Raw genomic sequence first — 14,249 nt, 5'->3', positions numbered from 1 at the left:
TCCTTGTATGGGGAGTGTGACTTGAACCACATATTTCGTGAAGCCTGCTTCTGATTGGCCAGTTTGCACCTGGTGATGATTCTTTCCCTCAAAGCTTCTGATTCAGAACTTAGACTGATCGCCCTGTTTCGATGAGTAAAATGGCTTGGTTTGCATCTTACACCCAGTATGAAAATCACATTTCTGTGTGGAGGGCCTCCATGACTTTTAATTTTGATTTCATGGAACGTGTTCTTGGTCTTGGTGCTTTGCAGACATTTAAATGGCGTTGGCCTAGGTTCTGATGCTATTCATAGACTAGATTAATTATGGGACACAAATACAGGATGTCCAAGTGTTTGCACAATCATGTCCCCTTTCCACTTCTGATAAGCCGGTGTCACTGACTTCAAATGTTTACAAATCTAACAGTATGTGCAATAAAAACTGAAACAGAAACATTGGTGAAGGGCCACCCTTTGGAAATGACTCCAAGAAAACAGTGGGAAATCCTACAGGAGGTCATAGAAGAACATCCAAAGTACTTCCAGGAAACGAATCAAAGTCAAACACGGGGTGGTGTAATTTTTTAAATGTTATTTACATTACGGTTTTTTTTAGTAAAAGTCATGACATGTGAAGCAGAAAATGAGGTTGAAGACTCAATACAAATTTAGGGGAATTTTGCAGCAAAACTGTGTAATTTTATCGATATAATCGATTAGAGACAAGCATCCATCATCCATGTATAGCATAACTTATTCAAATACGTGGAAGCAGTTATTTACAGGCTATTGATAAAGTACATATTACTATTAAACCCGTTTTTATTTACCAGTTAATGTACAAATTGAGCCGTTATGATGCCTAAAAATCAGTTATTCAGTATTTATCCTTTCGCTTTATTATTGCTACTATAAGCTTTTACTAGAAGCTGGTAAAAAAAAATAGGATTCTTGTCCGATTTTAACTACAACCTCAGATTAAACCCTACAAATGAGAACATATTCATACCTCTGGAAACTTTTCACATTTTGACACATCAAAGTCACAAACTTTAATGTATTTTGAGATTTTTATGTTACAGACCACCATAAACTACCTATTTAGTAAATGGAGTCCACTGTGTGTGATTTAATCTCAGTGTAAATCCATTTCTGTTTCTGGCCTCAGTGTTTTGTTAGAGAACAAACGGCATCAAGGACAGGGAGGAAGCTCAGGTTCAAAACTTAAGGGTTAGGTTCCAGATTAAAGTCCTGAGCTGTGAACATTGTGACCACTGTTCAATGTAGATATACAATGTTCTACCTAAATCTATGGTCCATGTGTGGGGTAAAAACTTTACACAGAATCCTGGAAAAACATCACCTGCTCAGTGAAACATGGTTACTGGCATAATCATCCTCTGGGGATTTTTTTTTTTGTCAACAGGCATGAGGACAATATTGTTATACACAATTGACAAGTCTGAGGTACTTCATGCAAAAAGTGTCTGTATTTTGGTTTCCTGCAAGTTGGTGTCATTTCAAATGCCAGAAAATAATTACTTACCAACAATAATTCTTTATTTGAATTTAACAATAAGGTAATGGCGACGCTGAAAGTGCAATCCCTTAATTAAAGGAATGTTGAAGACATTACAGTGGGAACCCTTCTGTTTGTGGTTCAGTATTTGTGGATATTTTTGTAGAGAAAATCAAAAATATTCAAAAGAAAATGCAGCTTGAGCGGCTGATAAAGCCACATGTCTCCTATTTCAATGCTACTTTACATGTTATTGTGTTGATAGAGAATACTTTAACATGCCTCTTAGGGTAAGCACAAGTCAACAGCTGCTTAACCTTTAACCTTTCTGGCATAAACTGTGTTTAAAACACAAAAACAATTCACCTCTTCCACCTGCTTTACCCCGACTCTTTTCCGACTACCTGCAACCGCACTCCGCCACCTTCATTTCCTCATAAAGGTATCTGATAGTGATGCGCCCGTTCTCCTTGTACATGACCGTTATGGGGTCCAGTTTTATGGGCACGCAGCAGGCCATGTTGGCCTTCTTGGGGTCCCTGAGGTTCAGCAGCGTCTGGATGATGGCGTGCCTCGACGGGGTGGACTCGTCCGTCAGCGGGTAGGAACACATCCCACGGCACTCGAAGGCGTCGTACTCCGGGGGCGCCACGATCCAGCTGTTCCAGCCGATGTCTTTGAAGCTGACCCTGAGCGAGGTTCTGCGGCAGTACTCCCCGTCCGCCTTGCGTTTTGTTCGCCGCGGGCGCCGAGCGCGGGGGGTCTCGCGCGGCGCCCGACGGCCTCTGTCCCAGTCGGCCCCCGTGTGAAGGAAAGGGTCTTCCTCGCGGAGGGCCATCTCTCTGAGCTCTCTCTTTCTCTCCGTCCTCCTGCTGTTAAAGTCGTCCGAGAAGATTATTAAAGCGGCTGCGGAATCGTCCCCGACAGACGCGCTCATGTTCAGACAGCCCGCTCCCTCCTCTGCTCCGTCGCAGTCCTCCCTGTCCACCGCCACGTCGAGCGCTGTGGCGCCACGGTCCGACCCAATCCCGCTCCGAATGGCTGCCGTCACATCGAACGTGGCCCATGTGCTCTGCGAGGCCGACACGCATGCGCTGTCCAGCGGGCGCGAAGGCGAGGTGGAGTTGTCGCCGTTCGCTTCGTGGACTTTGACTGCGGTTTTGAAACTCTGCGACGTGACATTTGACCCGGTATGTGGGAAGAAGAAGAGCTGCAGCTCAGCGGTGATGATCTGCTCGTGGTTCGGGATGCTGACGTTGAACTGCAGCCGGAACCTTGACTTTGGGCCGATTGTCATGACATCTATTAAAGATAACAGGAAAAAAAAGATCAGTTAGTTTATTTATTTAGCCTGTAGAAAACATACGAAATCACATTGTGCATTTATTTTATTTACCAAACACATTTATTTACGTATTTAGATTTTTTTCTTTATAAAGAAATGCATATAATAAAATGAACAAATTAATCTCTTTTTAAATAGATAAAAATAGTAATAAGCAAGACCCTCTGAAAATATTTATACATTTGTAGGTTGAGCATGATAATAAACAACTAAGTCAACAAATACGTCAATTTTTATGTGGAATGTTTTCTTTTCTTCAATAATTTTATGTAAAATTTTTATTTTATTTTAATTACTACATGAGTAAATTAAGAAGGAATGGATGCCAAAGTATGAAATCGAATAAACTCTTAAGTAAATATTTACTTTTTGTTGTTGTTGCTTGTTTACAGAATTCCAAACACAAACATACACGTATTTAATTTTTTCGAAATAACCCGTCTTCAGAAATCCAGAAATACTTAATTATTTGTATTAGAAAGAAGTAAATAAATACATATTCATTCAATTTGTATTTATTTTGTGCTCTTTGTATCTTTACCATCTTAAATTTGTTTTAGGCAAGGCTTCTGACTTTTTTTTTTTTTTAGCAAAGTTTATATCTATTGAGATTTGGTTCTAAAACATTCCTTGAATGAAAAACATAAAAAAACACTCCCAGCTCAATCCCGCTCTCCATTATAACAGCTTGTCAGTTTGCAGCTTCGGTTGCCCCTTCACCTTTCACCCCAACTTATCCTTTTTTAACACTTACTTCTCAGTTTACTTTCATTCATTTAACAAACCCCTCCCATGACAATGTTTTCTCAGAGCAAATAATATTCTCCTAACTGTGTCAAGCAACAAAAAAAACAACAACAACAATGGTGACAATTAACCACATCTCCATTTCTATAAACTTGTTTGCATCAGAGACGCAGAACGCGCCATCACTGTCGGTACCTTGGACGGCGAAGCTTCGTATGACATCAAACTGAGGGACCGCCGACCGGTTTGAGGAGTACTTGTTGTACAGCTCCACCATGAACTGAGAGGGCGAGATCTTGCGATCCTCCTGTGGAACGTCCGAAAGGTTGAGTTGCCTCAGGAAACCTTCCTTCATGCTTTCCAAAAAGTCCATTTGTGACTCCTTGTCTTCATTCTCCAACACGTCCTCCGACAGCTCCAAGTAGAGCCTCTCCAGATCTTCGCTTTGGGAGTTGTTACTGAGAGGCTTGCAGGTGCAGGAGGCGATGGAGACCACCAGAGTCGCGCACGTCTGGAGCAGGAAGGTCCCGGATATCTTCATCTTGATAAAAGAGTCTTAGCGGGCGACGACTTTAGCCTCTGAAATGAGAGTTTGCGGTTGGAAAGGTTGAAAACGGCGTTCCCCAGCGCAAGAATGACGGTCTTGTTATCCGCTCCCATGCTCCAAGAGTAAACAGAGGGACTGGCGTCAACCGGAAAAAAAAAAAAAAAAGTAGCTTGGCCTGCTTATCACCATCATTGATGCCCTTTTAAAGCTCCGTTATCATCTGGAGGCTGTCGGCTAATGAAGACACTGTAAACACTCCACAGCGATAATGAGGGAAGCGCTGGAAAATGTGAGGTTTTTGACAAGCGGACATTTCCACAAAGTGCCTTTTTCCCAGCTTCATATTCACATCAACCAGAGAGGAACGGCTGGAGAAACATGGCACCTCGTAGCAAGTTCCAACTTCTTCTTCTTCTGAAAAGTGTGTTGAAACACAGCAGAGAGATCAGGGATTAAGTTGACGAGAAGATTAAAACAGTTCAGGTTATAAACCGGCAACTTGAGCCTCACAGACCAGAGTCTAAAAATGAAAAGAGTTCGAAAGACCAACTAACCAACACACGGCTTTCCAGCTAGACTGACAGGCTGACAGTGAATAAATTAAGGGAAACACACCAATTTTGCTTTTCAATAAAATGTTCTGGTGCTCACACTACCATGAGGTGTTTGGTTTTGTTGGGGGGCCAAATCGTAATTGGTGAATTTAGCAAAACTGCTATGGAAACACGTTCCCCCACGTCACACGGGACACATGATTAACAACCAGACGACAGGAAGTAATTGGAGGATCAAGTTTCTTCAATGACTTATTGCGTGAATGAACTTAATTACATTTCTTATTTACACGCCGCAACTGCAAAATGTTTTGTTTTGTTTTACGTTAGCGTCACATTGACAAAGTTTTTGCGCACGTATTTAATGAAAACGCTGCTGTAGAACACGTTTGTTTTAACATCTGATAATAGGAGGAATGTACGCTACGGCTAAAAACCTCATAAAACATGGGCACCCAGAGAAACTGAGAGCTCATTTCAGAGAAGAAACCAAAAGGCTCAATTATAATTCATCAGAGCAGAAACATGGGAAAATGGGCAAAACTTTATGGCGCAGGAGCCGAGTAAAACACTGTACCAATACACATGCACGATTCAGATTGAATTATTGAAATGATTTATTCATTCTGATCAGATGAGACTGTGACAAAACTGTTTGGCCTACATTTGTTTGACAGGCAAAACTAACTGCACCTCGCTTTGAAGACAACAACCTCAGTGTTATCAGCAGTTATGGACTGTTGCACTGTCCGCACATAGGATGGGTTTGTCAATAGATGGAGGTTTTTATGAAGGACGCTCTCCCCTCTGAGAGTTAAAGTCTTTTACTCTCGTTGTCACTTAGTACTTGGTTCACGCTGAGCTTTTTAAAAAATGCTCTCAATGGGGCCTTTTCAAGATTTTTGTAAGTTCCCCTCTATGGAGTTATTCATTCGTGAAAGGAGACAACGAAATGCATGGGCACAAGTACAGCAATCACTGCAGGCATGGAGGGAAATTCAAGTGAAAAGAAAAACCATGAGAAATGTGGGTAGTGTCATATGTCAACACCTCGGTGAAGTCGGCCCCCCTACCTTCTTCAAATCCGACATTATTGGTGTCAGTCAACTCAACTACCTTTGTGCAGCAAACACTTTTGTTTGTGCTGCTTTGGCTTTGAAGATATTAATGAAAGATTAAAGGTCAACCAGCCTCTACCCCCCCCACACACACACACTTTCACTAAATCAAAATTACCTTTAATCTTTCATCAATATCTTCAAAGCCAAAGCAGCACAAATAAAACCTTTTGCTGCACAAACGTAGTCGAGTTGATTGACACCAATTTTGTCTGATTTGACGAAGGTAATGGGGGGGCGGGGGGGGCTGGTTGACCTTTCATGACCTCTGGGAACATCTCTTAATATCTTTGAAATGATAGCGGCACAAACGAAAATTTTTGCTGCACAAACCAGCACAACCGTTTGACACCAATTTTGTCTGATTTGAAGAAGGTGGGGGACCAACTTCACTGAGGCTTCACTGTAGCAAGATTTGATTTTGTCTCCAGTAATTGTTGTGTATTAGGAGATTTTTTATTGCAGTGAATATGTTTAAATAAACGAACCTACAAATATTCAGAATTTTTTAAATTTTAAAACAGACCTTGTTCTATGTTTTTAATCTACAATGATTTACAGATTATTTCCATTTAGAATTGAGGCTGCTACACTTCATTAAAAATATTTTGCATTTATTGTTTTTGCATTTGGATGCAAACGAACCACAAAAGATTAAATTTTGTGTTTGCCCGTGGCAAAACGTTTGAACACCCCTGGAGTAATTATTGTGATTATTTATTCCCACGCTATGCTGTGCTGTCTCTGTACTAATAAAGATTCACTCAACTCAGCATGCAGGGTGCTTAAAGCTAAACCTGAGTTTGACTTAGTTTTGATTTCTTAGTTAATAATTACCTGACCAACTCGAGTGTTCATAGACAATTCAGTTTAATTCTGGGATGCAAGAGAAGATCCTCAAATATATGAAATAATGACAATAATGGTAAAGGAAGACAGTTATGTATTGGGAAAAGAAGTGATACAGCAAAACACTGAATTTCACACCCTTGATTCCAAAACTAATGAACTATTCAGAGTGGAAGCACATCAAAAGCAATATGCACATTGAAAAAAATTGCAGGAATTGATGTTCTACAAAACCCAATTAATTTTCCACCTGTAGACTCACATAGCACAAGCTGTTTTATTTATTTTTATTTTGTTCCGTCTATTATATAAAAAGCAAAAGTGTGACCGGAGCTTCGTGCTTTCTTTCATTGAATGGGTTTCAAGTTGTGTAATTTGAGTTTATGATTTTTTTTAAAATATAGTTTTAACAGATCTAAATTAACAAAAATATTTATATTTTCAAAAATCCCTAAACGATATAGATAGGGATAAACTGCACATGCTTTGTTTCCAGATTCACACCGTAGTTTCATACAGATTTGTTCAAATGAAAAACACAATCCTCACTTAATTCATAATACTGTATTTAAAAAAAAAGATATTAGAATTATTAGCTTTACAGTCATCGATTTTATATAAAGTCAACAGTTACCATTGACTGTATATACAAGTCAACTTTTTCTTTCATAAACTTACCATATAATCTGTTCAAGTATACACACTACTGTAATACAATTTAATTACACTTTATAGTCACATACTTGTGAATACATAAATTGGACATTTTAGTTATTGTTTAAAGTCCATTATTATTTTACACATCAGTACCTGTACAAGTTTGTTTATGGGCTACATTTGTAAGGAAATCAGAACAGCTGCACCAAGTTTTTCATTCCTCAGTTCACCAGCTTGCCCAGCAGAGGGCAGCATCACACCGTTTTTCACTCTAGGACTCAGAAGATGCAACCACACAAACATTAACATGCCATGCTTGAACAGTCAATGGAAGATCAATAAAACCTTTAAATGAAAAACACAGAAACAATGCTATTGGAACTGGTTTTAAGGAGATTATGATGCATTATTCATGATAAAACGTCACCACACCACAGAAATGACAACAGATGGTTAAACGTGACACAAGTTGAACATTCTGCAGTTTCGGTTTCTGATGCTCTCCGCAAGGTTGCAGCCTGTCAGCTTGACTAAAAGTTGAGTTTTTCAAATGAAAGATGAAAGCCAAGAGAGGAAAGCTGCTGAAACCCAGCTCGCCTTCAACCGCACACAAATGGCTAACAGCAGAGCTTCCTGCACAGGGTCGTTCCTAAAGGGTCTGAGGTGACCCTACAAAAACCAGGTCCGCTTGAGTTAAGGCCTAAAGTTTGAGCTAAGACAAAATCATTTTGGATATTTTGTCCAAAAAAAAGAATCCTCATCAACATCCAGGAAGCCAACAAAAAAGATTTGAACATGTTTTCTTAAGGGAACCGCCTCAGCCTTTCTTTAAGGAATGTATAGAAATAAGTGAAAACAGAATACGTGATAAACATTAGCTTTAAAAACTGTTAATAGAGCAGCATGCTTTAAGGCAACGTTCAGTCAGGTCAGAAAACAAACAAGAACAAGTATGATTTAAAAAAAGGCCATTTCTCAGTTCTTCCCTCTGACGTGGTTTCCTGCACATTCGGCGTCAACAGTACAGTCTTTTTCTCTGTTTTTCAATCAACACACTTCTTGGAGGATTGGGTGGTCCTATCGACAGCCGCACGTATCCACGGACATTCCTGGGTAGACCTTCAGAACCATGTTTCTATCCGGGTCCAGGAAGAGGACACTGAGGGAATTCATCTTATCTGGAACGCAACATGGTTCCGGGATCCCTGGGACGATTCCGACAGCTCGGACGATACTCTGGATGGTGGCATGATTAGAGGGATGTGCCAACTAAAGAAATCAAGTGTAGAAAAAAAAGCAACAATTAGCACTGAGGACTAACTGAACAACACAGAATTCCCAAAATAAGCATCTAAAATACTTTATCACAGCCAGGGGCAAATCAAGGATCTATCTTCTTCCTCAGTTCAGAAACAGGTCAACTCTTAGACTCAACTGGCCTTACAAGAAGTTCTTAAGCCTTAAATGCTTCCTGTTGATATAACCATTGCCACCCTGCCACCCAACATATAATTGCTAAAATAATAAACCTCTAGAGAGACTTTATCTTAAAGTTCCCATGACTTACTTTAGGTATAGGGAATCCACATGTCCCGGCACAGTAGTAGGCATCAAAAGACTTTGGTGCCAACACCCATTCACTCCAGCCAATGTCAGCGAAGTCTACTCTGAGGTAGCGTCTGGAGCAAACCCTGGGCTCGCTCCATTGTCTCCTTCTCGCCTTTTTCATTGTCCGTTCATCAAAATTTAAAACCTGGGGCTTTCTCATGGCCTCACTGCTCACCTGCCCGTGCTTTCTCCCATTTGTGACTTCAGCTTTTGCTTTATCTGGGAAGTACGTGTTTTGCCAGAGTTCATGGTTTTTCAAGGTGTTGAAATGAACCTCTGGGATGTCATTGGTTTCAATCTGGAGTTGTAGCTCTCTCCGGATCCTTGAAGCCGAAGTGGAGGCGGCTGCATCATCCCCGACAGGAAAAGGCCCGTACCTCTGAAGTGACAAGGCGACACTGTTTGGCTCGTCTATAGCTTGATCGTCAGCATACACCAGAATGTACGGCTGGTTGGCCGGAGACAGATGCTCATGGCTGAGTGGGCCTCTCTGTTGAATCCTTGCTGCCTGAAACCCCACATCAACCTCCACAGTGATCACAAGCTCATTGACATCCCTAGCCTGTCTCACCACTGTGGTCACATCTCTGGTTTGCCAAGAGCCTTTCTTTAGCGACATGAGACTAATGTTTCCAAGAGGTATTGCAAAACCCGAATTTGAGGAAGATCCATAGAAGAGGAGCTGCGAGGAGGGCAAATGCCGGACTCCAATGGCTAGGTGGCGAGGCTTTCTCAAATGCCATGGCCTCTGATAGTGACGGGGCCGCTTGTTAAGGAAGTGAAAAGAGGCCGAAAGGATGATCTCTGAGTTTTGAATTGAAGACAGATTGAACTGGAGCAACTCTTTGCCGTGCAAAACTCCTGAAAGACATGAAAAAGCAAATCAGCAGGGTGGAAAGAAAATTCTCATCAACTTGAAAATCGCATGTGACAGCTAGTGTTGGATTGATTACTGGTGTCAAAGTATAAAAGGTAATGCTTTCAAAATTACTACATTTTTCTGTAGTACCATTCATATGGTTTAAATACTTCTTAACGACCTGCCAGAAAAAGTCCCAGACTGACAGCTGTAGTGAGTTAGAGTAAGTGCAAGGGATTGACTCACAAAGCGCTGTTATTCTCCCACCTGTTACTTAGCACTGCCACCCAGCTAGCTAAAAAGACTAATCGACTTTTCCCTTACTTCCAGAAAGAGATATTTGGCACTCTGGAGAAATTCCACCCCAAAAAAAAAAAAAAAAGAGTCACGGTGCATAAAATAAAGGAGCATCCTCCATCCCTCTGAAATCAAGACTAAGAACTCACGTGTGTTTAGAGCTGCTTTTCAAGCATAATAAATAGAACATTGACCAACATATTTCCTGTGTGCTGATGATTTTAACGATGGCACTCGACAAGATTCAATATCTGTTAATGATATTCACAATTGTTGGATGTATTGTGTGTTTATGATGTTTTTATGTTTTTGTGATGTAAAGCACTTTGAACTGCCGTGTTGCTGAAATGTGCTGTACAGATACACTTGATTGAGTGATGCAGGTTACATTTTATTATTTAAGCAGCAGCAGGAATAATTGTTACTGTTTAAAAATCTAATAAATATATATATTTTTTGGTTTTTACGTTATTGCTGTAATTGTAATAGCTGTATTTTTTACTTAAAGCTTATCATACGGTGAGAATCTAATACGGACACATAGCTCACGACAGCTGATGCTGCTCTTTCTTAGCTGATTTTTCATTTGAGACAAAGAAACACAATCAAAAATCTCATTTCACCTCAAACGGATATGCTCTTAAACAGATGCGAAACCTAAAACAAGCGCTTCCTGGAACCTGTTATCTGTTTTATCTCGTCCTTTGTCATCTCTTCTGACAGGTTTGAGGTAAATGAGAACCAGTAACCAGAGAAAAAACCCCACTCACCACAACATGTTTCTCAACACATCTGAGCGGAGCGGCATGGAAAATATTAAGCGCTGCACGGTTAAGTGCTTGCCTTATGCATGACCAAAAACCTCATCCCTGATAGCTATACTCTTGAAGTTCAGCCTCGTCTCCCGCACTTCCACCACAGTCTGAAAGACAAACATTGGACCAGTCCAGTAGGTCTCTCGCAGGCATATGGAAGTGCTTATTGAAGAAAAAGTTACTCCCGAGGCTTTACTCTTTTTTTTTTTTTGGTGTGCAGCCGGTGTCTGGCTGTGATAATAGGCGCTTGTCTAACACCTCGGCTGCTACATCTACTGAGGAGGCAACAGCATTTGACTCTTTAAGTCACTCTGTTCAGTAAATCATAACGCAGTCGGAGCACTGAGGTGAAGACATGTAGCCCGAAGGGAGGCTGGCTACTGCTGTGAGATGGACGGTACATCGACACTCGGTGTTCACGGCCATAAAATACAACAAAAAATAAAAAAACACAACTAACCTTTCCGCAAAGCATTTTTGATTGAACCTTTAAAGTCTAACTTGACCCTTTAGGTTGATACTTTTATGATTTAAAAGTGACTGAAATGTGTGATGACAATGTAAAACATGCTTAACGCACCTTTTAATTTAAAAACTAAAGCCCCTTAATTCTCCATCTATGCTATTAAAAGCATAGTTTAGAATAGATGCTTGAAAATATATATTTCACTTATTTCTGGAATCTTTTTAGTATGTATATAAATGATTTGCAGCTATTTTTTCCGGGGTGTGATGAATGGTCAGATTCAAAAGACTTTTGTCATTAAACTTCAATCAGTGTACTTTGACGAAATCTTATACCACAAACACAAAGTAGTGCAAAAATTGTGAAGTGGAAGGAAAACAGTGCTTGGTTTTAAAACAGCTTTTACAAATAAAAAACTGGAAAGTGTGAATTTTTATTATTTCCCCCCATAAACCAACACTTTCTGGCACTTTGAGATGACGCGTATTGTGAATTGGTGCCGCATGAACTAAACTAAATTGGTGCAAATACAGCTGCCAGTCATTTAGGACTACGCCTTTACCTGCTCTGCACATCAGGAGACTGAAACTAAGTCAGATTGAAAAACAAGTATCCGTAAGCAGCAATTTTAACATTTTGCCACAGATTCTTACTAGGATGTAAATCTAGATTTTGACTAGGCCATTGCAACACATACTCTTGGGCTAAACCACTTCGCTGTTGTATGTTTAGGGTCACTGCCCTGTTGAAAGGCGAACCTCCGCCCCAGTTTCAAGTGTTTTGAAGGATCCACAATATTTTCATGCATTCAGCTCTATCCAACGTCCCCACAGCGAGCTGCCACAGATGATGTCAGGTCAGGATTTACATGCAGGCCAAAACTATCAAACCTTCTGTGTGGGATTATTGATGGAACTTGACTTAATGTCGTGTTTTGATTGTTGATTCTATCTTGCATTGTGTTTCTGTGTTTTAATATGATGTAAAACACTTTGAAATGCCTTGCTGCTGAAATATGCTATACAAATAAAATTTGATTGATTGATTGATTCTATAAAGACCAGGTTTGCTTAGAGCGCCAGTAGTAGTTGTCCAGATCTCTGCAGTTCCTCTAAAATTACCATATGCATCTAGTCTGCTTTTATTTTATTTATTTATTTATTTTTGATTGATGCCTGGTCTGTCAGTCAGTTCAATGCTAATTGTGCTATTTTCCATTTTTCAGATAATAAATTGAAAGTAGTTAGTTTGCACTACCTGCCACTTTGGCCTGTTTTCCCTGTCTAAATATTTTTTTAAATGCATTTTTAGTTACCAAGACTTCGTAATCCATCGTAGCTATTGTTGTTTCTGTTGTTTTGTTTCTTTATTCTTGATATTGAACATGGTTTCCAGATCCGCTGTTATATTTGTTGAAAATGGTCTCGAAATGACAATATTAAAAGTTTCTCGCAATAATTTCTGGGACAGTTTATCGTCCAGTAAAATGTGTTCTCGCAGCAGGCCTGTCTGTGAAATGTTCAAAGCTTGGGATATTATTTGCATTAATCTGCTTTACATTTCCCCTGGTGTGTCTGCCTTGTTTGGTCTTCATGATGCTGGTTTTGCTCTAACGCGGTCTCTACAGCCATCACAGAGCCAATGGATGGATAAATAACACACACACTGACTCTACTTACTAATTAATTGGCTTCTGGAAGCAGTTTGCTGCATTCAATTTAGGAGCATCAGAATAAAGGAGGTTGGCAACTAATGTACACCAGGTTTTTATTAGTAAATAAAATTTGAACAATCTTTTTCCTATTCATAATAGCGTGTTGTGTCATTTTTGTGTTGTTTCCATCACTTAAAACCTCATAAAATACGTTAGTTTGCGTCTGTAAGGTGAGACAGGTTGAAAGGGAGTGAATACTTGAGGAAGGCTCTGTAAACAATACATATTGACATCTTCAATGCTTTGAAGACACAAATGTTGTCTCACAAAGTCCAATTAATCCAATTCACAAAATGAACAGAGATTGGCTGGACCGACAGAAATGAATGCGCGGATCACCGACTCACTCGGGACAGCTTTGAAGCTCCTCACGGTGTTTCCCGCCGCGTGGCTCCGCGGCTCCTCGCTGTACCTCTCGTGCAGCTTGAACATGTTGACGGAGACCGCGTCCCGGCTCGCGCTCTCCTGAGCAGAGACGCGCTCATCCACCTCCGGCCGCGTGCGGGCAACTTGACGCGCGAGGTGAGCCCCGCCGGGCGCGAGGATCACCAACAAACTCCAGATGTGAAAAAGCCAAGTCGCCATAAGTGACAATCTGAGGGATGAATGCAGTTGAAGTAAGGGGAGCGAAGCACGGAAGCCGCGTGTTTTCAGCCAGACGTCCAGCCGGTTTACTGATAATAAAGCCCTCCGCGGCTGTCTCTGCTGTGGGAGGAGAGCCTGCCTGCCCCGGAACCGGCCGGGCCCGGCCCAGGCGCGTGCATGAGGCGATGCTGCTGGATGACAGGCGGTGACGTCTCCTGAGCGCACAACCAACAAGAACCAGGCACCCCATTAGGTAAACTAATGCAAAGTTTAGAGCTCCCAGTGAGCTCCCGTCATTAGCTGCTTCTCATTAACCATAGCAATGCGCAAAGTGAAATTACGAAAATTATTTAGCTTAATGGAAACACGTCAATTTTGATAAACCCCACTCTTTTCCGATAGAGTGAAGGTGGTTTGTCCACCACATTGAAAGAAATGTACTTAACAAAACAGCAACGGAAACACTTTTTTTCCCGCGCGTCACACAAGTCACGTGATCAACAACCAGACGTTACTACCGGCGAAAACAACAAAGAAGATGAGTGCCAGCTCGCCGGCATATTTCTGAATATAATTTATGTAACA

At 40.8% G+C, this 14,249-nt stretch overlaps 2 protein-coding genes across 2 annotated transcripts; both read right to left on the bottom strand.

Annotated features, from left to right (window-relative positions):
* Nucleotides 1-599: 599 nt before the first annotated feature.
* gdf2 (growth differentiation factor 2) lies at nucleotides 600-6,515 on the bottom strand. Its single transcript, XM_028030065.1, has 2 exons — nucleotides 3,791-6,515; nucleotides 600-2,805 (listed from the first exon to the last, which is right to left on the bottom strand). The coding sequence occupies exons 1-2, from the start codon at nucleotides 4,134-4,136 to the stop codon at nucleotides 1,904-1,906; spliced, it is 1,248 nt and encodes a 415-aa protein (XP_027885866.1). The 5' UTR covers nucleotides 4,137-6,515; the 3' UTR covers nucleotides 600-1,903.
* A 692-nt stretch (nucleotides 6,516-7,207) lies between these two features.
* gdf10b (growth differentiation factor 10b) lies at nucleotides 7,208-13,810 on the bottom strand. The gene is made up of 3 exons (XM_028030064.1): nucleotides 13,427-13,810; nucleotides 8,888-9,789; nucleotides 7,208-8,589 (listed from the first exon to the last, which is right to left on the bottom strand). Exons 1-3 carry the CDS (start codon nucleotides 13,662-13,664, stop codon nucleotides 8,398-8,400), a joined length of 1,332 nt encoding a protein of 443 aa, XP_027885865.1. The 5' UTR covers nucleotides 13,665-13,810; the 3' UTR covers nucleotides 7,208-8,397.
* Between the last annotated feature and the right edge of the window lie 439 nt (nucleotides 13,811-14,249).

This window comes from Xiphophorus couchianus, chromosome 10 (assembly GCF_001444195.1).
Source record: "Xiphophorus couchianus chromosome 10, X_couchianus-1.0, whole genome shotgun sequence".
Taxonomy (NCBI): domain Eukaryota; kingdom Metazoa; phylum Chordata; class Actinopteri; order Cyprinodontiformes; family Poeciliidae; genus Xiphophorus; species Xiphophorus couchianus.
The sequence above is the reverse complement of the archived record's forward strand: the minus strand, read 5'-3'. Positions and strand labels throughout refer to the sequence as shown.